Source organism: Schistocerca cancellata, chromosome 6, assembly GCF_023864275.1.
Source record: "Schistocerca cancellata isolate TAMUIC-IGC-003103 chromosome 6, iqSchCanc2.1, whole genome shotgun sequence".
Classification (NCBI taxonomy): Eukaryota; Metazoa; Arthropoda; class Insecta; order Orthoptera; family Acrididae; genus Schistocerca; species Schistocerca cancellata.
Window position 1 is genome coordinate 424,601,731 of NC_064631.1, and position 27,944 is coordinate 424,629,674.

Genomic DNA, 27,944 nt, shown 5'->3' on the forward strand with positions numbered 1-27,944 from the left:
ATTCTTAGCTCTTCTATTGTTATTCGTATTTTACAGTTTTTCCTCTTACAATCTTACTTTTTCCTCCAGTATATTTACAGATCACCTTTGCTTAGGTTCTATGTACTCTGATCAATTGTCAGTGCTTTAACGCATATTTATTATTCTATGATAATTAGTCTGTATTAATTCATTGATATTTCTTGAGTCTGTTAATCTCTCTTATTACATACTCATTTTATGTCAGGGTTCAAATGTTTCCACTTTCATTTATTTTGACATTTATCACCAGTAAATTCTCATGGCCAATAATCTTGATGATAACTTGATTGTAGCTATAAAAGCACACGGTCACATGGAAAGCAATATCAAAGATGCTAAGACATTTCTACGTTTCTATTATATTTTATATCAATTGTCTTCGTTAACCAAAACATGAGTCCTGCCATTTATGAACCTCTGTAAGTGATATAAATGCAAAACATCTCAACAGCCAACTTGGTTCATATCATTGCACTCTACCTGGTATTTCTTGGAACTATTGCACATTAACAACAGTTATGCGATTCCTGATAAATATCATTGAATTACGTAGCAATAACAAATGTGGACAAGTGGAACACAGTAAGTACTTTGAAGGTGGAGACAATGTTAGAAGACTGAGAGATAAAGCTCCCTGTTATGCCTACAACATGCACCATCAATTTGGTTTAATTTACTTCAAGGGCGTTTTTCATTTGACAGTACCTCCACTTATGTTGCCTCTTGTTTAACTATTTCCTACAGCAAGGTTCCCTCCCCCTCTACTACTTTATTTTTTGCTATCTTGTCTTGGATTATATATTTTATTTTACAACTTCTCTGCAGTTGTAGTGCATAGATGCTGTCACCTGTCCCTTTGTGACACCTTGGCTAAGGCACACTACAATAAAATTTCAAGTATTTTCGGTCAAAACTACAATGTTTACTGCAGATGACCGCCTGTCCAAGCCTCATTCAATATGTAGTTGGTAACCTAAAAAAAGGCACCCCACTTTCGCTGTGATGCCTTTAAAAAAAGTTTTTTGTAGACCGGAGATTTCATCCAGAGAGTGATGAGTTAGTTGTATGCTGTTTTCATTATCTGTATCTCACTGAGATGAGTTCTGCCTTTCAAAGAGGTGCCTCATTTTTCTCCTGTACTTTAATTCAGTCACAGTACAACTCTCTCACAAACTTTCACCAATGCCACAACAATGTAAGATATTCAATTAAATAATCTTTCAATAATAAGAACTCACAAACTTTTTCTTTCCTCTAACAGTGTAATCCACTATTATTTACTACTTCACAGTTTTTCGGGTATTCACAGATTTGTTCTTTCGTGTGCAAGTTGACTATTGTCTCAATTACTTCTGTGTGTTCTGATGAGTTCTTATTTCCAACAACTCGACAGAACACCCGAAAGCACACTACTAATCAAGCACAAAAAAACACCCCTTGAGGATTACCTATGGTCTCAATTTTTGATATAGGACCTTCTTACTGGAAATAATATTCCCAGTAGGAAAATTACGTGTTTTCTTTGCGAAGTAACTATTTCATAATTCTTTCTTCTTGTTTTCTTCATTTCTTCTCCTCCACATGCTTATTCAGCAGAGTGTGTATTAAAGCAGATCTTATTTCAAACAATAATACACCTCTCGTTTTGCTCCACTACTCTTACTTATAATACAGGAGACACAGCACCAATAACCACAGTGTTTTTTACTGTTACATCTTCTTTCACAGTGTTCTGGATCTGTTGTCCAGATACTGTATGAGATTCTGGTCAAATCACCACAGAGATACTAGGGTTTTATGGCGAAGCCTCCTCCACAGGCTCTTTCTTTGGTAATTCACCAACCAACTTAAATAAACCAACAACTTAAATGAAACTGTAGTTGAATGTTTAACATACACATTTGGCAACACATAACTTATGACCTATGTATGTGTATATTAAATATATAATTGATTTTGCGTACCACATCATTTCTCTTTACTGACTCTGTTTTGTAGTAGACTATAATATTAAAAATGGCTCTTAATTTGTCGGTATAAAGAGGAAGACAGCATTGTTCAGTTCAATCAACACAGCAGGAACTCAGTCCCAAGCCGAGTTGTACTCTTCTTGACTGTCAAATGCCCTGTTCAGCAGCATGACGCCCTGCCTGTTGTCTAAACCATCACAAAATTTCTCTAAGTCTGTGGATAGAGATCTTTTAATGGAAATGACCTGATACAAAAATGCTTTCAACAAATAATGCCACTGAGAAAACCTCATTTCAAATGCTCTCAGAAGAGAAAATGTATTTGAAAACCTCACTATAAGACAGATGGGATGGCCAGTGCTTATCTTCTGGAGATATAGTTCCTGCTACAGCCAATACAGATAGATATAAACAAATGAAAACAGTACTCCTAATGTTCACAGCAAGTCCCTCTATCTGGAGATAGTGATGACATAGATGGGTGTGGTGAGAGAAAGGTATGAAATTCCAGATAAAGATGGACTTATGATATATCAGAATGAACTATTTCCTCTTTTCTGTGATGATGGATGAATGTATGGTGCCAAAAGCTATAATTAGTATTTTGAATTTATTCTTCTATGTCTCCATTAGCTCTGATGAGCCAGTCCATCATCCATTATACCTATGAATGTGACAAACTTTATAATAAAATCTTACTTTGTTATGTACTTTGCGTCCATCAAAATTCTGATGATTTCCCAAAAATTTTCAAATAATTTCCTTTGAAAGTGGTGAGTGGGGTTCAGAATAAACTGCCACTGATTTGCAAAGCAGGCAAGAATAATGACATACTAAACAGTAGAGAACAACATAATTGCAACTGCAATTGTATTTACTGTTTTCCTTCGGATATAAAAGTCACAGAGACTGAGGAGAAGATGTACAGTTATGTCACAAAAGGCGAAAACAGTCACTCAGAAATAAACTCAACAGGCAAATTTTGGATGCCAGATACACTAATAGTGCATTCAGGATGCAATCAAAGGTCAAAGAAAGACAATATACAGCATGGGAACAAAGAGGTGTCTGTATCTCTGAAAAGATGGAAGCTGGTGAGGAATAACTAAACTGAAGATATAAAGACAAAAAAGGAAAGGATGTTATACTGAAATAGGAAACAAGTGGAAAAGCAGTAGCAGATACAAGATATTGATCTCAGCTGCTGAAAGCTATGTGGGAGGGAGGGAGGGGGAGGGGAGGGAGGGGCGGGGAGGGGGAGAGAGAGAGAGAGAGAGAGAGAGAGAGAGAGAGAGAGAGAGAGAGAATTTCTCCATAATCATACTATTGTGTTGAATGACATTTGATCACAGTCAAACTATTTTGTTGCATTGGAAGTCTTACCGTAACATGATGCTATTGCTATCTATCTCTATGTCCATATTTGTCACTAGGAAATTCTATGGAACATAAGTCCAAACAAAAATGAAAACCTCACAGAAAAAACTTCATATATACTGTGATTATTCTCATTATTTCCCACACCTTTGTTGACAAAACATCTTCCAGATGGAGGTTGGTAAAAAAGATGATTTTCATTCATATAAAAAGATAGAAGAAACTTGCTCATACACAAGTTTATAAAAATAGCTACAGAAGATGAACACACTAAAGACATATGTATATGCCTCTCCTCTTCTCCTAGCTATGTGCAGAAGTACCACCTTTGACAGTCTTAAGCTACCTCAAAAACATAGCCACAGCTCTAAGAAGATGGTTATAATATTAAGACGCATACAAAATAGATGTCTTTGAGGTAGAAAAACTGCAGAAGCTGTGATTGTTGTTGTTGCATCTGCTGTCAGAACCAGAGATGAGTGACAGCAAAAACCCTAATAACTATGTTATAATTTAATACATCTTGACTGTTAAACCTTTAGCAATTCAGAAATTGAACAATTTTCACTTAAATATTAAGAGATCATGAGACAATGTTTTATCTGTAGCAAATCATTTTCTGCAAAAGCAGGATCAGTTAAAGGAGAATACAACTTTTAAGTAACAATAATAAAACAAATTAACTCCTTTCATTCAATTCTCTCCAAGTGGTTATAACACATGTAGGATGCCAGTTCTCTCCCCAACTGTTATAATGTTAAATTAAAATAATTTAATAATATAAAGGCATAGAAAAAATCATCAAAAATATGATATCAAAAGCTAAGCAATAACATAAATTCAAGTTCTCTAAACACATATAACATGATTACATTCAACTTAAATATGAACATAACTGTTCAATCAGTCGAATCACATCTGCACTGTTGAAACTCATATAGTGTAATCAGTCAATGGGTTTTCCAGAATAAATACAGCTGTTGTCATCTGCTATAAATACAAGTGAGTACATATTGTTCATTTTAAAATTCAAAAAGGTACTCACCAAAAATACAAGAATATCAAAGAAACTCATTCAGTTATGATTATCTACACAATATTTCTCCTGAAATGTTGGCTTCAAATCTCAATACATAACAAGATTCACACAATTGGGAAAGAATTGTTCAAACTAGGAAATGACAGATAAAATAGTTTCATTTAACAATCATGTAGCAGTAGTGCAAATGAATAAGAAACAAAACAGAAAAATTAACAAAAATTTTTACAAACAGGTTAGAGAAGCTTTCATGAAAACCCAAGAGCTTTCACTTGTACTGTGTTAAAATGTAACTAGTGGCATCTCTGCTAAATATTGATGGAGTGAACATTAATTCTTGCATTTCTTTCAAACCTTAAAATATTTTCCCTCAGTCTCTTCCTCTATCAGACATATTTTGACATTTCCTCAAGTATTAAACAAACTAATGCATGGACACAACCACACACACCCAAATGCACATGCTCATGGCTACAGAGCGTTGTGTTTGGGTAGTTGTTTGCACATATGTGCAAGAGCTCAAAAGCTACTAAAATACTGTTTCTGTCGCATGTTTCGAATGCCATGCATTCAACTATAGGCAAGTGCTTGTGTTTCCTTTATTTTATTTTGCCTATTATCCACAGAGGAATTTCCACTGTTGTTTTAAAAAAATATAATAAATGTATTTAGATTTTTTGCATAAAACGTTGCCCCAAACACAACTGATCCAATATTTATGTCTTATTTTTTGCCGTACCAACTGATCCTCTTACAGGTTCTTTGTGCTGTCGTAACTGTTTCCAGATTCATGGACATCCCCAACCCTATTACAAAACTCAATAACCAAAAAACCTGAGTTTCACACAGTTCTAATGTAAAGTTTTTCAACTATTTGTCTCAAATATGTAACTTTTTATTTTCCTTTTGGTTGCTTCCAGAAGCATAGGGAAATTATATTCGGAAGGTGAGTGGCTCTTACAGTCCACTTGGTGCCATCTTGTTTTTTGCTGTAACTTAGTCCTCCTATTTCTTTCTAACTTTCTGTGTCAGTGTTCTGTTTACATCAGATTCCTCCACCGATAGCATAAAAGCTTCTAATGACATAACAGTCTGTTCATGATGGTGGCACTGATTGGGACAAGCAGTTTTGTTATTTGCTGTTATAAGAAACATTTACAAACATAAAGATGATACTAATTTCAAGAATGATAGCTTGTTGAAGGCTCAGCAGAAATACGTAGCTATAAATAACAGCAGTTTCAAAGCTGATCACAACTACAAGAATACTTGCAGCTGTAACATTTTCATATAATGGTTGCTGTGTTCCACTCTGAAATAAAAATGCAATTTTAACCAAACTAGAACGTTCAGTAGTATGTTAAAAAGTACTCAGAAACCTACTAAAATTCAGGGACAGTAATATTAGTAGCTACTGAGTAATGAGTTCACCAACACTGATATCTGGTTGACACTGATATCTGGTCTTATTAAAATTGTTCTGCGGGTCTAAGGCTTCCATTCAGTCCCTTATTGACTAGTCTGGTGTGGCAGTTGAAGATAGCAAAACGAAAGTCAAACTTTTAAATTTCACTTTCAAGAACTCACTCACACAGGACAATCTTACAAACATCATTTCACCATTAGACAGACTCCCATATGGACATAGTAATAAGCAACCCTGGCATAGAGAAACAACTGAAAAATTTGAAAGTAATAAATCACCAGGTCTGGATGGAATCCCAGTTCGATTTTACAAAGAATACTCTATGCATTAACCCCTTGCCTAGCTTGCATTGATCGTGAATCTCTTACCCAGCATGAAGTCCCAAGTGGCTGGAAAATGGAGCAGGCGACTCCAGTATATGAGAAAAGAACAGACCCGCAAAATTACAGACCAATATGTCTAACTTTTGTTGGCTGAAAAATCCTTGAACATATTCTAAGTCTGAATATAATAAATTTTCTTGAGACTGAGAAGCTTATGTCTACAAATCATTTGTTGTTGTTGTGGTCTTGAGTCCTGAGACTGGTTTGATGCAGCTCTCCAAATCAGTATGGCTTTAGAAAGTATCGCAGGTGCGAAACTCAGCTTGCCCTTTTCTCACATGATATACTGTGAACTACGGATGAAGAGCAACAGGCACATTCCATACTTCTAAGATTTCCAGGAAGCATTTGACATGGTGACCAACTGTAGACTGTTAATAAAGATACTAGCATATGGAATGAGTTAACAGATATGGGAATAGTTGGAAGAATTCTTAATTAAAAGAAACCAGTATGTTGTCCTTGACAGAGAGCGTTGATCAGAGACAAGGGTATCGTCGAGAGTGCCCCAGGGAAGTGTGAGAGGACTGCTGTTGTTTTCTATATACATAAATGATTTGGCAGACAGGGTGAGCACCAATCTGCAGTTGTTTGCTAATGATATCATGGTGTACAGTAAGGTGTCGAATTTCAGTGATTGCAGGAAAATACAAGATGACTTCCACTTGGTCTGATGAATGGAAGCTGGTCCTATGTGGAAAAATGTAAGTTAATGCAGATGAGTAGGAAGATCAAACATGTAATGTTTAGATACAGTATTTCTCGTGTCCTGCTTGACACAGTCAAGTTGTTTAAATATCTGGGCATTTAACATTGGAAAGCGATATGAGAAGGAACAAGCATGTGAGAACTGCGGTAGGGAAGGCGAATGATCGACTTCAGTTTATTGGGAGAATTTTAGGAAAGTATGATTCACCTGTAAAGGAGACCACATATAGGACACTGGTGTGACCTATTCTTGAGTACTTCTTAAGTGTTTGGGATCTATAGCAGGTCAGATTGAAGGAAGACATCGAAGCAATTCAGAGGCAGGCTGCAAGATTTTTTCCCAGTAGGTTTGAACACCACATAAGTGTTATTGAGATGCTTCAGGAACTCAAACTGGAATCCCTGGTGGGTAGGCAGTGTTCTTTTTGATTAACACTACTGAGAAAATTTAGAGAACCAGCATTTGAAGCCGACTGCCAAACAATTCTATTGCTACTAACATACATTGCATGTAAGGACCACAAAGATAAGACACAAGAAATTATGGCTCCTATGGAGGCCTACAGACAGTCTTTTATCCTCACTCTACTTGGGAGTGGAACAGGAAAGGAAATAACCAGTAGTGGTACAGGGTACCCTCCACTACACACTGTATGGTGGCTTGTGGAGTATCTATGTAGATATAGATATAGAACAGCTGAGGTGACAAGTATAGAGACATGACAATGTAGCTTAAAGCAGCTTGGCTTGTTTAAGTTCATCACTGATGCTTCTGAACCACACAACAGTTAAGTTGAACACAATGTATGTAAACAGAGCCTCACAATTATAACACCAGCTGAACTGCTCCCCAGTTTCAATTTATAGAGAATTTTTGTTGGGAATTGAGATCAGACTGGTTGAGTTTTGGACTTTCTGCCTGGGGTAAGTCAAAACTCTGCAAAGAAGTGCTTTCTGCTTGGTTAAGTCAAAACCCTGCAAAGAAGTTACTTTTAGGTAATCTTGAGCAGCCTTGCACCCTTTTATACTTTATTGAGACAGATATAACAAGCAAGCAGTTACCCAAGGCAAATTCTTTGTGCTTTTATGAGATTGTCATATCTCAGAAGAAACAAAATATAAACAGTATTCAAGTGTATTACTTATCTAACCAGTGGTTTTGTTGAAAATCAGGCATAAACAGTAAAAAGATACAGCCAGTACATCACCAAAGATAATAAGCAGCAGAAAGGAAGAGTAACTCGCTTACTAGTCAATCAAACCACGTTACTCTTAAGAGATGTACTGAACTGTGAATCTCCAGGATTCAATTCATATATTCACATTAGTTTAGTGGGCCAGACAAACAGCAACTGACTCTCATGGGTTAGACTACCAATATCAACTGATGAGTTAGCTCCAGTAAGATGAACGACTCTTAAATCAGGAAATGGGCTGGAGACTAAATTATGAACATGTATGTTGCACAGGACTGATGGAACCATGTATCATGAAGTAGTTAGCATTACAAATTCATATACTAATGGAAGCTCATGCTTACAAGCTTATTGTTTTTATCAATTCAAATTGTATAAGTGGCCTATGGTTCTCTGTTTTTCCTCATTGTTTGAATATGTTACTTTCATAAAAACACAATTATAAAATTCATAAAGTACTATTTGCACTCATTTTACATACTTGGTTCATGTCAAAAGTTACCGTGCATTATTAATGTGACTGTATCAGGGTCTGCTGTGAAGTATGTGTAGAAGGGCATATGCTAACCCAAGGAAGTTAATCCAACATGACTAAGAGTTATTCTCAAGTTTCTTTTGAAAGGTGACCAATAACTGTCACATCTCAACGACAAGGGGAAGCATAGGGGTGAACATAGTGGGACAAGATCAATAATGCACAGATACAAACAACATACCAACTCTGACCATTTAACATGTGACTATTATGGGAAAGCCAAACAAGCTCACGTGTAATTAAGTGCCTCATTACAAGAATTTCAGTAGTCATTTAAAAACTGTTGAAAACTAAAATTATAAGAACTAATGCTAAAGAATTGTCCTACTTGAGGACTTCAGAAAGGAGGCTGGTGTTTAAATAGGTGGTTAATTAATAAAATTGAATATGGACTGGGTGACAAACTCACTGAACAAACAAAAGTAGTGATAACATTATTCCTAATACACAGTATCACAAGCTGCAAAAGAGGAAGTGACTGTTGGCAAAATGACTGTTGAGTGCTTGAAGATGTGCAGGGATTAAACTCAGGAACACTGATTAGACCCTGATTTGACAAGTGGCTGGTCACTGAGGGAGGTGGCCAAATTGTGAAAATACTGGACTCACATTTGACAGAAGTTGGAGTCAAATATAACTCCAGACATCCTAATACAGATTTTGTGTGGTATCCTTCATCACTTGTGCTGCATGCTGTCAATGTGACATTAAACTCAAACTTCCTTTAGGAGGCTTATCAGAGCCACTTGAAAACATCACGCAAGAAGCAGCAAAATGGGGACGATCAACACTGTAACTAAAAATATTGACTTTTACATTCTACTGGTTCTGAATATCACAGCTGTTCATGTTGCAAAAAGACTATGAGGAAACAGTAAGGGACACTTTTAATGGTCGAGATAATATTACAATATAATATTGCTTGAAGGATTATACATGTTTAAATTTAGATTACTGGAAACAGAAATTTCAAATGAAGATTGTAAAAGCAAAAAAGTAAACTATGTTCCACAAACTGTTTGATTAATCTGTAAAAGTTCTTTTATTATCAGCAAGCAGACATCATTAAGTGGTCAAGATAAATAGTTGCAACTAGTTGTTCTAAAATATCAAGTGGAAGATTAACTTATTAATGAGGGTGTTAATGAGGGTGAGGAAATATTACACTTTTTCCATGACTGGGAAAAAGTGAGTAATGGTTCACATGAAATAATTTTGCTATGTGAAAAAATAAAATAAAATCCTATTTCTGTTTGCTGACATGTGGAAGGTTGTATGCCAGAATAAACCAATTACAAATTTCAGATGACAGTACTTGCCTCAAGCAGGCAAAAATTATAGTTACAGCAGATACACACATGCAAGTGTGTAAAACATATCCTAGATTTCAGAACTGTTAGTTCCTTCCACAGGAAGAAAAAGGAGTAGGTTGGGGAAAGTTAGAAAAGAGGGACAAATCAATGCAATCCCCATTCGAATAGGTCCTCTAAACCTCGGGGTTCTGTTCCTCCACGAGGAAGTAGATCACAGATCCACAAGCAAGCAGAGTTTTCTGCTTTTATATGTGTCTATTGGTGGTACTTAAAATTTTGCTACCAGGAGATAGGCACCAGTTGCCCATTTTGTCTCCTTGCAGTTTTTTCCCTACAACTGCAAATATGTCTTTCATTGTCTTCTACAGCTACTGATTCGAATATTACAGTTCTTCCTATTGCAAAACAAACTAGCACTATGTGAAGACCATTAAGGACATATTTCACACTGGCCCTCCTGGCGCAAAAGAAACTTGCACTTATCCCAAAGTGAACCATGTCCGGTGAGACGTTGGTATAATTCGTTGTTGGAAGTTCATATGAGTCAAACAAGTGACATCAAATTTTTTTACAGTTCCAGTGACAAATATTTTTCATTTTCTGGCAAATCAAATAGTCAAGGACTATTTTAAATACAAAATAATAAATAATCATGGTTTAAAAAAAGTATAATAATAATAATGTCGTGTGACTAGGGCCTCCCTTCGGGCAGACCGTTCGCCTGGTGCAAGTCTTTCGATTTGACGCCACTTCGGCGACTTGCACGTCGATGGGGATGAAATGATGATGATTAGGACAACACAACATACAGTCCCTGAGTGGAGAATATCTCTGACCCAGCCGGGAATCGAACCCGGGCCCTTAGGATTGACATTCTGTCACGCTGACCATTCAGCTACTGGGGACGGACAAATAAAAATATAAAATCTTTACATGTTCTGTACAGTTGTGTGAAGTTACTGGCTTACTCCCAAGTGAACTAACTATGTTATGATCCTGACATCCTAGAAATGAGCTACTTGATGTAATATGCAAAGCTATCCATGTAGGTAAACTTCTAGGTGGCAGTTACAGCCACTGATGACCACAGGCATCAATAATGTGGTTGGTTCACTTTAGTGTGCAAGGAGAATGGAATTTTAAGTAGAAATACCCATATGTTCAGAATTTTTACGTGTTATTTTTGTGCTCTGTGTAGGATATGCATAGTAGTATTGTGATCATGTCTGCTATTGGTCTTCTTTACATCATCTACAGGGTACACAGTAACACATTAAATATTTACAGGGTACTCAAGTACAGAGCTTTGCACAGAGTATAATTTATTCATTGCTAACATTTGGTTTAAGAACCAGGGAAGAAGGTTCTATACATGGAAGAGAACTGGAGACACTGGAAGGTTTCAGACTGATTAGATAATGGTCAGACAGAGAAGAGAACTGGAGACACTGGAAGGTTTCAGACTGATTAGATAATGGTCAGACAGAGATTTAAGAACCACAGTTTGAATTGCAAGATGTTTTCAGAGACATATACAGATTCTGACCACAATTTATTGGTTATAAACTGTAGATTAAAACTAAAGAAATTGAAAAAAGGTAGGAAATTAAGGAGATGGGACCTGGATAGGTTGAAAGAGCCAGAGTTGGTTGAGAGTTTCTTACAGAGCGTTAGGCAACAACTGACTAGAACAGGGGAAAGGAATACAGTAGAAGATGAATTGGTAGCTTTGAGAGATGAAACAGTGAGGGCAGCAGAGGATCAAATAGGTAAGAAGACAAGGCTTAGTAGAAATCCTGGAATGACACAAGAGATACTGAGTTTAACTGATGAAAGGAGAAAATATAAAAACGTAGCAAATGAAGCAGGTACAGGGAATACAAATGTCTAAAAAAATGAGACTGACAGAAAGTGCAAAATGGCTAAGCAGGAATGGTTAGTGGACAAATGTAAGGATTTAGATGCATATTTCACTAGGGGAAAGACAGGTACCACCTATAGGAAAATTAAAGAGGCCATCGATCGGAGAAAAGAAAAATGAGTGTATGAATATCAACAGCTGAGATGGAAAACCAGTCCTAAGTAAAGAATCGAAAACTGAAAGGTGGAAGGAGTATATAGAGGGCCTATGAGAGGCAAATCAAGTTGAAACCAATGTTATAGAAATGGAAGAGGACGGATGAAGATCAGATGGAAGATATGATACTGCAAAAAGAATTTAACAGAGCACTGAAACACAAGGCCCATGGAGTAGATTACGTTCTGTCACAACTACTGACAGCCTTCAGAGAGCCAGCCATGACAAAACTCTTCCATCTGGTGTGTACGATGCAAGAGAGAGGCAAAATACCCTCAGACTTCAAAAAGAATGCAATAATAGCAATTTCACAGAAAGCAGTTGCTGACAGTTATGAATATTACTGAACTATCAGTTTAATAAGTTAGTGTTGCAAAATACTAACACAAATTATTTACAGAAGAATAAAAAAAACTGGTAAAAGCCAATCCCAGGGAAGATCACTTTGGATTTCGGAGAAATGTAGGAACATGCAAGGCAAAACTGCGATGCATGTTACAGACCGTTTTAAGATAGTGGCCAGTTGAACTTAATGCAACTGATCTGAACCTCTAGTGTCTTAGAGAAAAAGCATTAAAAAATCCAAATAAGAAAGGCCTTGAAGCTATGCTCTATTTCATTTGCCCAGTCCATCACTTTTGGAATAGATTACATGACATCATTCACAATGCTGTTGCTTATGGTGAAAACAGTGTCAGGAGACAAGCGAGCTTCCCCAAAATGTCATTCAAAATGTATAGAACAGTTCTTAATAATATGTGAAATATTCCACAAGGGCTTGCAGCAACACTGATTAGCCAACTGGGTCATTCTGTTTTTTACTGTATTTTTTTGTAGTGAAAACAATTTTTTCTGGCCTGTCATGTGTGGCTGGTGTTTGAAAGACCAATAAATATGGCACAGCATTGAAAGACCAATAAATACAGTAGAGCATTGATTAATTGAATATCAATCAACTGAAACACAGATTAACTGTATGGGATCCAATCAATCAGCAAATTTAAATTTGTGCACCATACACATTTGTATCGCAACTGCCTGGGCTGATTAAAGAATCTTCAGGATTTGAAGACAGTGACCAGGAAAAGTTTCAAGATTGGCAGGATTGTGATACCAATAACCACGGTTAACAATTACCACTGGATGTTGAAGTCATTGCTTTGTCATTGACAACAAAGATCCGTGTAACAATGAGGAAGAGCCTACCAACAATTGCTTTAAAAAGGGCCATCCAGTGAGGAAGCTTTTCACTGCTCTGTATTGTTATTAAGTGGTTTGGAAAACAAGAAGTGTGTGACGTCAAGCTACTGTGTTTAAGACATGTGCGAGATTTAGCAGCAAAAAAAAGAATACCTCAACTCTGAAACAAAAGTCAATTTTGGACTCTTTTTCACAAACTGTTTGGCTGCTTTAATATTAAATGATTACCTTTTGTGTAGTATGTTCAATATTTGTAATGCACATAAAGTACATACATATATCTGCTCCTTTGTTTCATATTGCTCCCATTATAGTGGAACATTTTTTTCATAAATGACAGGTTATATGAAAACCTTGGTCCCAAAGTGTTTCATAAAATACAATGCTCTACTGTAATACTGAACGTAAGTTACTATAGTGTTTCCAGCCATGAGCACAAATCTCTCAAATTATTTGTATTTCTCAACTTGAAATTTGAAGCTTTCACCTCAAAATATGTGGTCTGTAGTTGGTTCACTCTGGCATAAGACCTTCCATATCTGATATCTGATGATAATAGCAAACCCTCACACACACACACACACACACACACACACACACACACACACACAGAGAGAGAGAGAGAGAGAGAGAGAGAGAGAGAGAGAGAGAGAGACTGACTTTCTTGGGCACTGCAGATTGCAGAAACCTGTTTTAAAAGCTGTTATATAAACTGCACATTAGAAAGGAATAGAATGCTCTGTAGGAATGAACTATTTTGTGGTAAAATGAAAAGAACATGTAACTAATTTCTTGAAGTCGAAAAAACATGTGAGAGGAGATATTAACTAACAAATTTTTATGTTATTTCCCCATTTCTTTTTTTTATTATTACTATGATGTTTCAATTTCATTTCTACTTACCTTTACTTAATACCAATTGGGCAGAAGGGCATACAAACAAAAATGAAAGATAGGCAGAAAGGAAATGGAAAGATCATAATAGAAAAAAAGAAACAGGGATGTAACAATGTCACCTTCACATCTCAAACATGGTTGCTACAGTCTCTAGTCCAGCACTGTCACAATTCTCTACACCTAGACCTAAAATGAAACCAATTGTTCCCATCATCTAGTGATTTCTAGGGTATCTCCCACATCCACAAATCCTGACTGGCTTATCAATGTTGCCTTGTCTTTTAAGACAATGCTGAGTTTTCCCTTTCCTCCTCTTCCCTTCAACTCTTGAAAAATGAATTCCTCGGTCCCAAAGCCAATTGTGTTTCTGTCTCCATATTGCACTATTGTTACATGTAATTTCAGTGTTGACAATTTTTCTCTGTAAATATATGAAGCTTTAAAACTTATTCCGCAAAGTACACTTTACATGAGAGCATGAGCTCTATTGTTGGACAGGTAGTATGTTAATATCAGACATCAGAAGCTTCAGGAATGACAGATGAGAAGCTTCAGGAATGACAGATGATAAATCACAAGAAAATTTTTCTTCTTTGATGCATTCAACTTGTGGTAACATTATCACACACAATAGACCTTAAATTTGTAAGAAGACAGTAGGTGAAACAAGGAGACGGAAGAAAAAAGTGATGAGACTGATAATGGAACATCAATGAATAAACAGCTTGTTTTTCATGAAAAAAAACTACATTAGAAATGTATAACTCAACTAAATGTGGCTCTTCACTCCCAAGTAACTGTGCACACTCCAGAAAAAAATCAAAGCTCAACTGTAATGTACACTATGACCAGATTTTCAATATTTGTATCATGTTCTTTTAATCTTTACAAACATGGCAAACTTGCTCATATCACCATGCTGAATGAATAATTAAAATGCATGGAGTCTATTGTACATTTTATATATACAATACAAATTTTAGTGCAATTAAAAGTGAATTATTACATACAAAAATTTCCCAACTTAGCAACAGACAACCATCAGAATATAACTAAAAAACTAAGTCCAGTTCACATTAAACATACCAGGGTAAGACAGCAATGGCTCCTTGAAATTTCTGCTCAAAATATGTTTCCTCTTAGAACATAAAATTGTACATGAAATTCACATACAAAACAAATGAAATAGTGATTATGGTTACATAACAGTGTTTATACAAATGCCAGAACTGTGACCAGTTAGATGTGAGACTACCTTTTGAAAATATTATTCTGTTGAACTGCAAATATAAGCAGCTATTTTTGGCTGTGCCTGTTCTGTGTGCATTTAAAAGTATTCTAAACAATTTCCAAGGCCACTTCTACTATCAACAGCTTCCTTCACATACAATTCACTCTTCTTTTGTGGTACAACCAAAGTTTAGATGAAAAACATATCACCAAACAGAAATAACTGAATTCTAAAATGAACATAGATATCTTGTAAACAATGCTGAAATATACTCATCATAAGTTAGAACATTTAGGTTCTAAGAGATTTCTTCTACTAAAGAAAAGGGGGAGGTGCAGAGAGAGAGAGAGAGAGAGAGAGAGAGAGAGAGAGAGAGAGAGAGAGAGAGAGAGGAGGGGGGGGGCATTCAAAACTGCTGACTAGAGAGCTCATCAGTTTTATCTTTCCGTTAAACAAACAGGAAATCCCAGCAGTGGATGCTGTAAGACAGATGAAAGGAACTCAAGATGAATACATTGTACTACTGGTGCTAAAAACAGCAGTCATACATGGCACACTAAAGCTTGTCATAATAAACCATTTTGTTTGGTTATCAAACTTTTTTAATTACCTCATTCTCCAAGGGAATGAATTCTGTACATCTAGAACATTCATTACAATGAATAAAATGCAACGAACAACTGCTCACTTCATTAGTTTCTATCACTTTCAACTCTACATTCACACAATAAAGTAGTGCTTCTTCAGTAACCCTCTATAAACTAGACAGGTTGATCAAAGCAAGACTATTATTGTGCAAGATCTCTACATAAAACAATTAACAACTAAGACGTGAACTTGTGATAACACCACAGGTTAACATCATAAAATTTACAGATATCTCTTAATATTTCAAATTTTCCATGCTGCAAAGCTCACTGCCACAATATATTTTCTTCTTTAAAAGTGTAGTACACTTACAGTCTGTTACACAAGTGAAATGAGCTTATATACGACCCCACTTACACAAAGGTTTTTAAAAACTTATAAAAACTTCAACAAGAAGAATATTTACAAATTTTTTATGCTTTGTTTAAAATTTACAAGACAGAAATATTGTTTTCAGTATATAAAACACAAATCAAGCCAGTACTGAGTCATCAGAGCTAGTTCAGCACTGTTAAGTCCTTGACAACAGTTACATATTTTTGTGAAATAAATATATTGCCCATTGTTACAGACATTCTATTAAATTGTATGACAGGAACAGAAACATGAGTCTCCTACATCTTGGGTAGTGGACCAGGAACACCAACATGGAGCCAGAAATTAAATGATAGTGAAAGACAACAAAAAATAGGAGAGGGGGACGTAACATGTTGGTTCCAGTCTAAATTCAATAGAAATACATTCATCACCAACATTAATCAGGTACAAAAGGAATATTTCTTGATCAATCACACTTGTTGGTATGTTGTAATGAATGTAATATGAGTTCTAGAACAGAATGTGAGGCAACAGCACTTTTTTTACCAAATCATGTTTCTGCAGGTGCTCTTAATGGAACACTAATTCACAGCAACAGTTTTATTTACACACAGGATCCAGGAACTGTGATCTTCTCATTTTTGGTACAAAACATTCAAATTGCTATTCACATTACAACAATCAATGATTCCATAATGCTCTTATAATGTGAAAAATTATCACAGAAAACATACACATCATTTACAATGACAATGAACAGTTTTACACGAGCTACCCTTGTACCTCAGTTTTATGGCTTGCTGCCTCACCATCCACCACCATATGGCCTAGACATATTGCCCCGAAATGGTCTGAAGAAACCTCGTCCAACATTCGGATCATGTGGGGGACGAAATGGAAATCTCGGAGGTGGGGGGACATTCCTTCTCGGTCCTGACCACCCTGGTCTCATTCGAGGATTAAACGGGCCCCTCATCATTGGAGGAGGCACCGACCCTGGTGGAGGTGCCATAGGTGGTCCAGGGGGGCCAGGTGGAGGGGGATTTTGGAAACCTCTAAGAGGACCCATTCCCCTGCCTCGAATCATCCTACCCCTTTCTGACTGATGAGCCCTCAAGGGATCATGAGATTCAAATCCAGGTATCTCATCATTCAACCAAGGTTCATTCTCATTTGTGCTAAACGCAGGGACACACCATGGTTGATCAGGTGGTTTCTGCACTGATGGAGTGTTTGATGCAGTAACAATAGTCTCTATACCTGATCCAGTTCCATTGCTTTCAGTCGTCTTGGCTGGTGAATCTTCTATCCATTCTGAATGTTCTTTACTAACATTTAGTGAGTTTGAACTCTGTGAAGTACCACTACTAGAATTCAGAAGTTCTGTGATAGCTTCCAAATCAGGAAGACTATTCCAGATTGCATCATCAGTTAGTCTACTTAGGTTGCTGTTTTCAGTGAGGGATTCTGTGTCCTTCAATTGCCCATTTCGGACATCATTAGTCTCTGTAGATTCTGCTACATTTATGTTCTTAGCATTAGCTGACAAAAGATCACAAAGAGATGTAATACCTACAGTGGTTGTGCTTGTAGCTCCTCCAGAGGTTTCTGGAGGCAACGGTGGTGGAGGAGGTGGAGGAGGGGGTGGTGGAGGTGCAAGTAAAGCTGTTCTCACAGAACTCCTTGGAGATGTTACATTCGGTGGTGGAGTATTTCTCAGACGTGGAACTGGTGCTGAACCACCAATAGTAGGGATTTTATGACACCCAAAAACTCTGTTTCGTGTCTTTGGTGACCCTTCACCAACTTCACTAAGAGGTGAATTAAACAAAACTTTTGATTGGTTATTTATATTGAATGACACCGTCTTACTGGTAATCTGTGGCAGTGGGGCAATATCCTCATCAAGTTTAACACCATCTCCCATTGAAGAACTAGCAACATTTTCATTTGTTTCACTAACTTCTTCATCACTCATCTCCATATCAACACTCTCCACATTATCCTGTGTTTCATCTCGTTTGTGTGGAAATGTTTTTGTTGGTGTTTTAGCATCTTCATTGCCATCTCTGTTCCGAAGTGGTGATATATGCATTGCCTTTACTTGCTCAGTATCATCTGAAAGAACTCCATCATCTGATCTGTTTGCATCTAATCTTGATGACTGTTCTCGATACTGTGTACGGTCCAAATCTCCAATATTGTTCTTCTGAGGAATAACTTTAATAGAAGGTTTCCTGTAGTCCACATCACCATCAGAACTAACTTCATTCTCAACTGAATTTTCCGATGCTGAGATAATTTTTCCAGCTCTGTAATCCTGGTCTTCGCGAAGCCAGGAGAGAACTGGAGGTGTTGGGGGTGGTACAAGAGGTGCATGCGTATCCCGGACAGGTGAGCCTGTCAAACTAATCAGGTTCCTGTGGTCAATATCCTTCTTCCGGTGTAGTGCTGGTCGGTGATCAACATCTTTCTTGTTGTGATTAGGGGCAGGAATATGGATCAACAAACGGTGATCTGTATCTTCCAAAGGCTCATTCAATGGAGCAGGCTCTTCAGCAGCACCAGCACTGGCCAAAGGTAGGGGAACTAAGGTGCGGTGATCTACATCTGCAGAAGCTGAGACCATTGTAGAATTTACAATAGAGTCATCGTATTCAACAGGATCACTGAAACCTTCTTTTTCATACATTGGTGGGGACTCTGGTGTGTCGAGATCCTGTATGGGAACTTTATTCACTGGCAACACAGGCATCCATTCACTAACTTTCTCCCCAGAATCTGTTTGCCATGCAGGGTTTGTGTCGCTCCATGTTGGAAACTTTGGAGGGAGTTTTGTATTCCATGAATCTTCAGTTTCTTGATTTGTTTCATATTTGTATGTTGTCGTCTCCTCCAGCGGGAACAGATTTGGAGGCATTGGTGGTGGCTGCAAAGGACTTGATGATGTACTAAGAGGAGGATAATCATAGTCTGTATTTGAAGTACTCTGAATTTCTGTGTCTGAAGTATACGAAATCTGCTTCTGCAGTGGTGCAGGCTCTGGTTCCGGCTCATCTTCATCCAATGTCAGACCTGGAATTGCTGTTGCTGTTGTTGTTGTGCTGGATGATGGTATTAAGGACTTTAGGAATTCTGTAATGTTGAATGTCTCTTCTGGCTTAGATCTGGAATTGATGACTTCTATTGGCTTCCCCTGAAAATGAAAGGATAATCATTCAATTTCACTAAAAGCCTGTAACATGGCAGCAACAATGAACACAAATAAGTACTACACACACACACATGAATATTATTTTAAGTAACTTTTATGTTGTTCTCTTATTAGATTTCAAATGCAAAGTCTCATACAATTGCACTGCACTTCAAGCCTTTATTTTCAACATTAATCAAATTAGTTTAGCCTATGTGCTACTACTATTATTCTGAATATTTTCACATGCATAAGAGCCATAGAAATTTGGAATGAGGAATAATATCACTGGATTCAAGAACTGTGATAGCAGATTTCTGATCAACATAATAAATATTATAGAATATTAACATTTCCCGAAGGGCTGTAAAACCAAAACTTTTGGAGTTGTTATTGTATTGGACTTTAAAATCATTGTCTTCAATGTGTCTTCAATGTAAGCTTATTTATGTCACACTGATGGTATGTTACAAGTACTGCACACCACTGTATACTCTAATAGCAACAGCATATTATATTTTAAATGGCCAACCACAAAAGAAGAACAAAAAAGTGTAACCTGTCTCTCAGGTCTGAGAAACTCACTTAACAGACACACTGCAGCTACCACTGACCATAGTTTACAGTCCAGGAGGGGACTGTCAATGGGGAAGAGAGCATGAGAAAAAGGCTGGAAAACTAACAAAATGGCAATATTCTATAAGTTGGAGAATGAAATGTCAGAATGTGGTAAGGAAATAATACAATCTGAAAAGGAGAATACAAATGCTCAATCTATATATAGTAAGATTCAGTGAAATGAAATATAAAGAAGATAAGGGTTTCTAGTCATACACATATATGGTAACATCAACAACCACCAAATATTGTATAACTGGAGCATGATTCATTATGAACAGGAAGGTGGGGCAAAGAGTGAGTTACTGTGAACAGTTTAGTGACAGGATTAATCTTGTGTTAAGAGAGATGCAAATATCATATGGGAGACTGGAATGCTGCAGTTGCAGAATGGATAAAAGATAGAATAACTAAAGAATACAACCACAGCAGTAAGAATGATGGAGGCTCCTTGATTTTTAGCTCTAAACTGCAGATAGCAAAATTGTGTGGGTGTGTCATGAGACGCTTGGATAGCCCAGTCAGTGGAACACCCACCTGTAAAAGGCGAAGCTTTCATGTTTGAGTTCTGGTCCAGCACACAGTTTTAATCTGTCAGAATATCACAACTCAGTGCACAATCTACTGCGAAGTGAAAATTCATTCTGGGAGCAAATACACTGCTTAAGAATTGCAAGAGGAGGAGGGATACTTGGCAAAGGCCTGGAGAAATGAGAAGCTGCCAGCTGGATTGTATCACGGTAAAATAGTTATTCCGAAAAAGATGATGGATTTTAAGGCCTATCCAGGAACAGATAGAGACTCGAATCATAATTTAGTGATGAGGAAGAGTAGACTGAAGTTTAAGAGATAGGAAGAATCAATGTGGAAAGAAGTGTGATACTAAAGTAAAGAGGAATGATGATGATTTAGTCTGTATGTGATATTATAATAAATACAACAAGGGGGAGGGGGGGGGGGGGGAGGAGGCAGTTCAGTTGATGGGAAATGGATGTCCCTAAAAAAGGCAATCACAGAAGTTGAACAAACAAATATAGGCAGAAGCAAGGCAACGGTGGAAAATCCTTGTGTAACAGAAGAAATACTCCAAATAATCAACCACATAAAGAAATACAAAAATGTTCATGAGCAGAAAGGAACAGAGGGATAGAAGTCAATGAAGGAATGAAATCAATAAGAAGTGCAGCAAAACTAAGGTGAAACAACTGTAGGAAAAATGAGAAGAAATTGGACATACAATGGTCATCAGAAAGCCATATTCAGCTTACAGAAAAGTCAAAATAATTTACAGTGAAACTAAAAGCATGGATGACAACATTAAAAGTGTGAAAGGAATTCCACTGTTAAATACAGATAAGACTGCAGATAGGTTGAAAGAGTACATTAATGGCCTCTATGAGGTGGAGGAATTGTCTGGTGACATGACAGAAGAAGATATATACGTTTATGTGGAAGACAGGAGGGATCCAGTAATAAAATTGGAGTTTAACAAAAATTAGGAAGACTGGTGATCAAACAAGGCTGAACGCAAAGCTAATATTCCTTCAGAGTTTCTAAAATCATGGGGGAAGTGATTACTAAACAACTAATCAAGTAAGTGTGTGGAAGTTATATTGTGGGAGACATGCCACTGGACTTTCTGAAGAATGTCATTCACACAATCCCAAAGGTAGATACAAGAGAGAAGTAGCACACAATCAATTTAACAGCTCACATGTCCAAGTTGCTTTCAAGAATGATAGACAGAACAATGGAAAAGAAAACTGGGGATCTGTCAGATGACTATAAGAGTTAGGCTTTGAGAGAGACCATTCTGATGTTGGCCTTGAAAATGAAGGCAAGATTTATACAAAAATAGTGACATCTTCTTAGTCTTTGCTCACCTATAAAATGTGTTCAGCAACATGAAATGATAGAAGATGTTTGAAATTCTAAGGCAAATAAGTATAATTGATAGGGAAAGATAGGTAATATACAGTATTACAAGAACTAAGGATGTACACTAACAATGGAAGATTAACAGAAGCGGTCAAAGTAAAAAAAAAAATATTTAAGGCAAATCTATACACCGACAATGACAAAAACAAAATAAAAGATCAAGAGTGGGATTACATTTAGGATGAAAGAGTATCAATCTTAAGACTTGCTGATGATATTGCAACCTTCAGTGAGGAAGAATTACAGGACCTTCTGAATGAAATGAACAGTCTAACACCACAGAATACAAACAGAGAGAGGTTGGAAGTAATGAGGAATAGCAAAAATGAGTAGCTATAACATAGTAGATGAAGCGAGAGAATCCTACTACCCTGGAAGCAAAATACTGGATGATGGATGCAGCAATGATGATGTGAGAAGTTGAGTAGCACAAGTGTAGAGAGCAGCCCTCGCTACAACTGAGGAGGAAATTTCTAAGAATGTATATCTGGAGCACAGTATTGTAAGGAAGTGAATCATGGACTGTGCGAGAATCAGAAAAGAAGAGAATGAAACTATTTGGAACATGCTGTTACAGGAGTATGCTGAAAATTAGGTAGACTGGGACAACAAGAGATGAGGTACTCCTCCACAGAATTGGCAAGGAAAAGAATACATGGAAAAAACTAATTAAAGAAGGGACAGGATGACAGGGCACAGTATGTGTGTTAAGACATAAGGGAATAACTTGCATTATGCTAGAGGGAGCCATATAGGGCAACTGGTGTAAATGTTACTCAGAGATGATGTGAAATTCATTGGCTTTCAGCAAATATTCTGCTATGTTCTATAACGTAAAACACACAACAGAAAATTTTGTCCATGCTACTGATATGTTGCAGGTATCATGACGGCGTTCCAGGTGCTGTAGTGCAGACTGCATATGTTACAGGACGCTGAAATGTCATAGGTATAGTCATTTTTAATCAGTGCGCTCAGTGAGCATGCTGGAGGGGGGGGGGGGGGGGGACCAATAGTTCCACTTTCTGTCACCAGGTAAAAATATGGTGCTGTAAGCAGTAAGAATGTGAAATGTTTCCTGTTTTGATGCCAGTATGCTGTTTTGTCACTTGGCAATGTGTGGTGATTTCTTTTTTGAGGTGACCATTACTGTAAAGGGTTAAAGAACATTGAAGTTTTCCATACAAAACACAACAGCTGTTGAAAAGATAGACCATGTACTGCTGGTAAAGTTGTTTTATCAGAACGGCAGCAACAGCACCGATGCAGTGTGCGAATATCGCCAACAGAAAGAGCTGTGAAGCTACAGAATATGATCAAGACATTTGAAGAACCGTGATTAGAAGGTGCAGCTGAGAAATGGGGTGGTCCTTTCCCATAGCAGTTGTTGAAGTTGCTGTAGCTATTGCCAACCATGCAATACATGCCTAAAATTCTGCAGCCAGTGTTCATGCTGTGTCAAAGGAACTGTCACTCCCCTGGTCAACAGTTTAAAAGATTCTGCAGCACATCTTACACTGTTATCCCAACAAGACTCAGAATGTGTGCCAAATAAAACCCTAAGATAGGCTGCAGCACTGTGACTTTGCCATTCATTTTTCTACATGCACAGAAATGGATGACATGTGGCTATGGAATATTCTTTGGGCAGCTGAGGAAAATTTTTCTCTGTATGGTGCTGTGAATGCACAGAACTGTAAAATATGAGTCACTACTCAACCACATTTTGTGCAGGAACAATGACGCACTCAGCTACTACTTCTTGGTCCATTTTTCTTCAGGGAGATGATACCTTGTGGGTCTGTTAAGTGTACAGTGATAATTGCATATTATAAGAACCTCCTTGTGCAACATGCGATCCCAGTTTTGAAAATACAAATGTATCCACACTATTCTTTTCAAGCAAGATGAAGCAAAATCACATGTTGTCTGTCAGGTGGAAGATTTGCTCTGAGAAACCTTCGGTAATGAACTTATCGTCTCTAGGCAATTTCAAGATGTATGGCCGTCCAGATACCGCATCCTAAATCCATGTGGCTTCTAGCTTTGAGGCTATCTAAAAGATCATGTCTGTAAGGGATGTATCCGGACTCTTGCTGGTCTGAAGGACAGCATGCTACAGCGTATCTCTCTAATTACACCGTGTTTGCAGCAAGCATCTACATCTACAGGGATACTCTGCAAATCACATTTAAGTGCCTGGCAGAGGGTTCATGAACCTCCTTCACAATTCTCTATTATTCCAATCATATACAGGGCGCGAAAAGAATGAACACCTAGATCTTTCTGTGTGAGCTCTGATTTCCCTTATTTTATCGTGGTGATCATTCCTCCCTATGAAGGTCAGTGTCAACAAAATATTTTCGCATTCAGAGGAGAAAGTTGGTGATTGGAATTTCATGAGAAGATTCCGTCACAATGAAAAATGCCTTTTTTTTAATGATGTCCAGCCCAAATCCTGTATCATTTCTGTGAACCCTCTCCCATATTTCGCAATAATACAAAACATGCTGCCCTTTTTTTTTTTACTCGATCAGTCCTATCTGGTAAGGATCCCACACTGTGCAGTAGTATTCTAAAAGAGGATGGACAAGTGTAGTGTATGCACTCTCCTTAGTATGTCTGTTACATTTTCTAAGTGTCCTGCCAATAAAACACAGTCTTTGGTTAGCCTTCTCCACAACTGTCAGTCAAGGCGTGTTACAGATACAAAATAATGGTGCTGAGTCGGGAGATCATACTGAACACACGTTGTGACTTGTGACCATATTATAATAAACATGCCACAACCACCATTATCATGTGTTTCATCATTCCTCCCCTTTTTCTGCACCCACACCACATTCTGACTGCTTGCAGCGCCATATTTCCCCTGAAGGCAGAAAGTGGAACTACGAGGACGGTTCAGAAAGTAACCTCCGATCGGTCACAGTGCGGGTTGTGGGGGGAGTAGCGACGCCATCTGTACGTTCACGCACTCAACAGGTCAGTCGGCATCAAGCCGTGGTCGAGTGAACGTCGTACCTGCGCTAGTTTAGTTTTTGTGGCAGTTTGAAATGTGTGCTGCAATAAAAAACCCCGCCAAATGTGAAGTGCGTGCTGTCATAAGGTTTTTTACAGCCAAAGGATATTCTGCAGCAGCTATTCATCGTGAGCTTTGTGCCGTGTATGGACCAAGAGTTATGAGTGAAGGAGTTGTCCGTGAATGGGTACATTTATTTAAAAGTGGACGAGAAAACGTTCATGATGAAGAGAGGAGTGGTAGACCATCATTGGTGACTGACGAACTCGTTCAGACAGTTGATGCAAAAGTTCGTGAAAATCGACATTTCTCAATGTCGGAGTTGTCTACTGGTTTTCCACAGATTTCTAAGACTCTCTTGTACGAGATAGTGACAGCAAGATTGGGTTACCGTAAGTTCTGTGCACGATGGGTGCCCAAAATTCTTACCGACCACCACAAAACTCAAAGAATGGCCTCTGCATTAGACTTTCTGTCACGTTATGAGGACGAAGGAGAACCATTGCTAAACAGAATCGTGACCGGTGACGAAACCTGGATTAAGTACGTGAACCCTGAGAGGTTGAATTCATGGAACGTGGTACGACCATTAATCAAGTCGTGTACTGTGAAACAATAAAAAAGTTACGACGGGCTATACAGAACAAACGCCGTGGTATGCTGACTTCCGGTATCGTTTTTTTGCACGATAACGCCCGTCCTCACTCTGCTCGCAGAACAACGGCCCTTCTTGAGTCCTTCAAGTGGGACGTTATCAACCATCCACCTTACAGCCCAGACCTGGCGCCAAGTGATTATCACCTCTTCATGCATTTGAAGAAATGGCTCGGGTCACAGCGGTTTGATGACGACGAAGAGCTCAAAGATGCGGTCACAGGCTGGCTCCAGGCACAAGCGGGTGATTTTTATGCAGAAGGAATTTCAAAGCTTGTGAAGAGATACGATAAGTGCCTCAATCGCTATGGAGACTATGTAGAAAAATAGTGCAAAGATGTAGTTGTAAGATGTATATATTAAAATATTTTTATTTAACTTGGTGTATTTTTTTTAAATCAACCGGAGGTTACTTTCTGAACGGCCCTCGTATTATTTTTTCAGCATTAATGAACATACCTAATGTTTCAGTAGCCTGTGATGTATACAGCCTATACTGTAGCACTCGGAACACTGTCAGTTTCATTATAAGCACCTGGTATTACAACAAAATGCAAAACTTGTACGTAGATTTTACATCTGACATGAATGGAGAATTCACTGATTTCATATTGGCACATTGTGTCAGTCTATTGTACAACTTTCTTTTTGTGGACAAAGATACTTGTATGCTGCATAGCTTGAATGTGTTGGCTGTTTCTTGTGATAATTTTTGAAAATGATATGTCTTGGGATCCATTTCCAAAATATGGTGAAGATGAAATTGGAATGTGCGACTGCTAATTTTATCATCACATATATTTTTGTTGTGTTCTTTTAATCTCTTTTATTTGCTAGTGTGCCTATTGAAGCTCAAGTGTGTAGCTGACAAAAATAGTGTTATAATAATAAGAAAACTAGTACATTATGTCCAGAAAACAGGACACCGAGAATGCAAATAGTATGGACACAAAGCAAAAAGAAATGTTTCATAATAAATTTATCAAATCCAAACTATGTTAGTGTAGGATGTGTGCCGATCATTCTGTAGAGTAAGGGATTTCTCATTTTTGAGGGTTACAACTATGAACAGTGCATTTTTTTATATGAGCCAACACAAAATGAAGCTCTGAAACAACTAAATTACACACAGTCAATTGATGTCAATTGTCAACAGTCAACATGTGATGCTAGTTGTTTCTTGAACAAAAATAGTTAATGTCAAAGTAACAACAGTTCACTTCCTAGGTGGGTAAAAAGGCTATGTGTTTATTTAGAAAGACAAAAGAAGAAATATCCATGGCTAGCACACATGAATAACAATTTCTTGTATGCAAAATGTGGATGTTCTAACTTACAGTTACAACTGCAGGAATTTTTTTTTTTTTTTTTTTTTTTTTTGAAATTATTAAGAATGTCAAGAAACTGTTAACTAAAGTCAGTGAAATAGGTAATACGATTTTGACTGAGAGTAGTCTCATGATGGATTGATATGTTACTCTTTAATGTTTAGCATTTTTAATGCTCCATAACTGTTTAAAAATACCTGCAGTAATTACATTCTAAGTTACTAAGACAATTTTACACTACAGTGATTAACCTAAGTTTTCTAATTACTATATTGTCCATGTCCTTCCATTAATAAAATAACAGCTGCTCAGTGTAAAAATTTCCATCAGTGGAGTCCCATACTGAGGTGTTGCAGAAGATTGCAACTCTACTATATGAGTTCCTTCAAGATGGTATCTTAGGATCATTATTCTTCTTCATATACTATACATCAATGACTTCCCAGACAATGTTAGGCACAGGAAAACAACTGATAGCAATACTGCCATAGCAAGTGAATCAGAATTCCTGTTATAGGCAGCAAATTAAAACTTCAAAAACGTTTATTACTGGTCAATAAGCAATAAAATAATTGTCATTATTTCATCTTGCATTTTCCATTTATTGAAATAACACTTCCGTGTTAATTTCATTCATTTCAGTCTGAGTGGGAAAATAGCTCTGTCACACTTTAGTGTGATTAAAATAACATGTGACTTTTCACAACTTTGGCTAGTGGAAGACCATGGCGCCCATTGCCCAGACAACAAGACAACACCAATGATGAGTCAGCTTTACTCCCACACCACAACTGGCTCGGCATGTATAGTCCACCTTACTGCCATGCTGTCAGTAAACAGTAATATTTGGTT

General features: G+C 37.4%; 1 protein-coding gene across 2 annotated transcripts in view; it reads right to left on the reverse strand.

The window, feature by feature from the left end:
- Positions 1-15,088: 15,088 nt before the first annotated feature.
- The window catches only part of LOC126191169 (regulation of nuclear pre-mRNA domain-containing protein 2), a 169,365-nt gene continuing 156,509 nt past the window's right edge, over positions 15,089-27,944 (reverse strand). For both annotated transcript variants that reach the window (XM_049931943.1, XM_049931942.1), the window contains one exon: positions 15,089-19,535. In XM_049931943.1, coding sequence (XP_049787900.1) covers positions 17,145-19,535 — 2,391 coding nt within the window. In that variant the 3' untranslated portion in view covers positions 15,089-17,144. The remainder of the gene's footprint in view (positions 19,536-27,944) is intronic.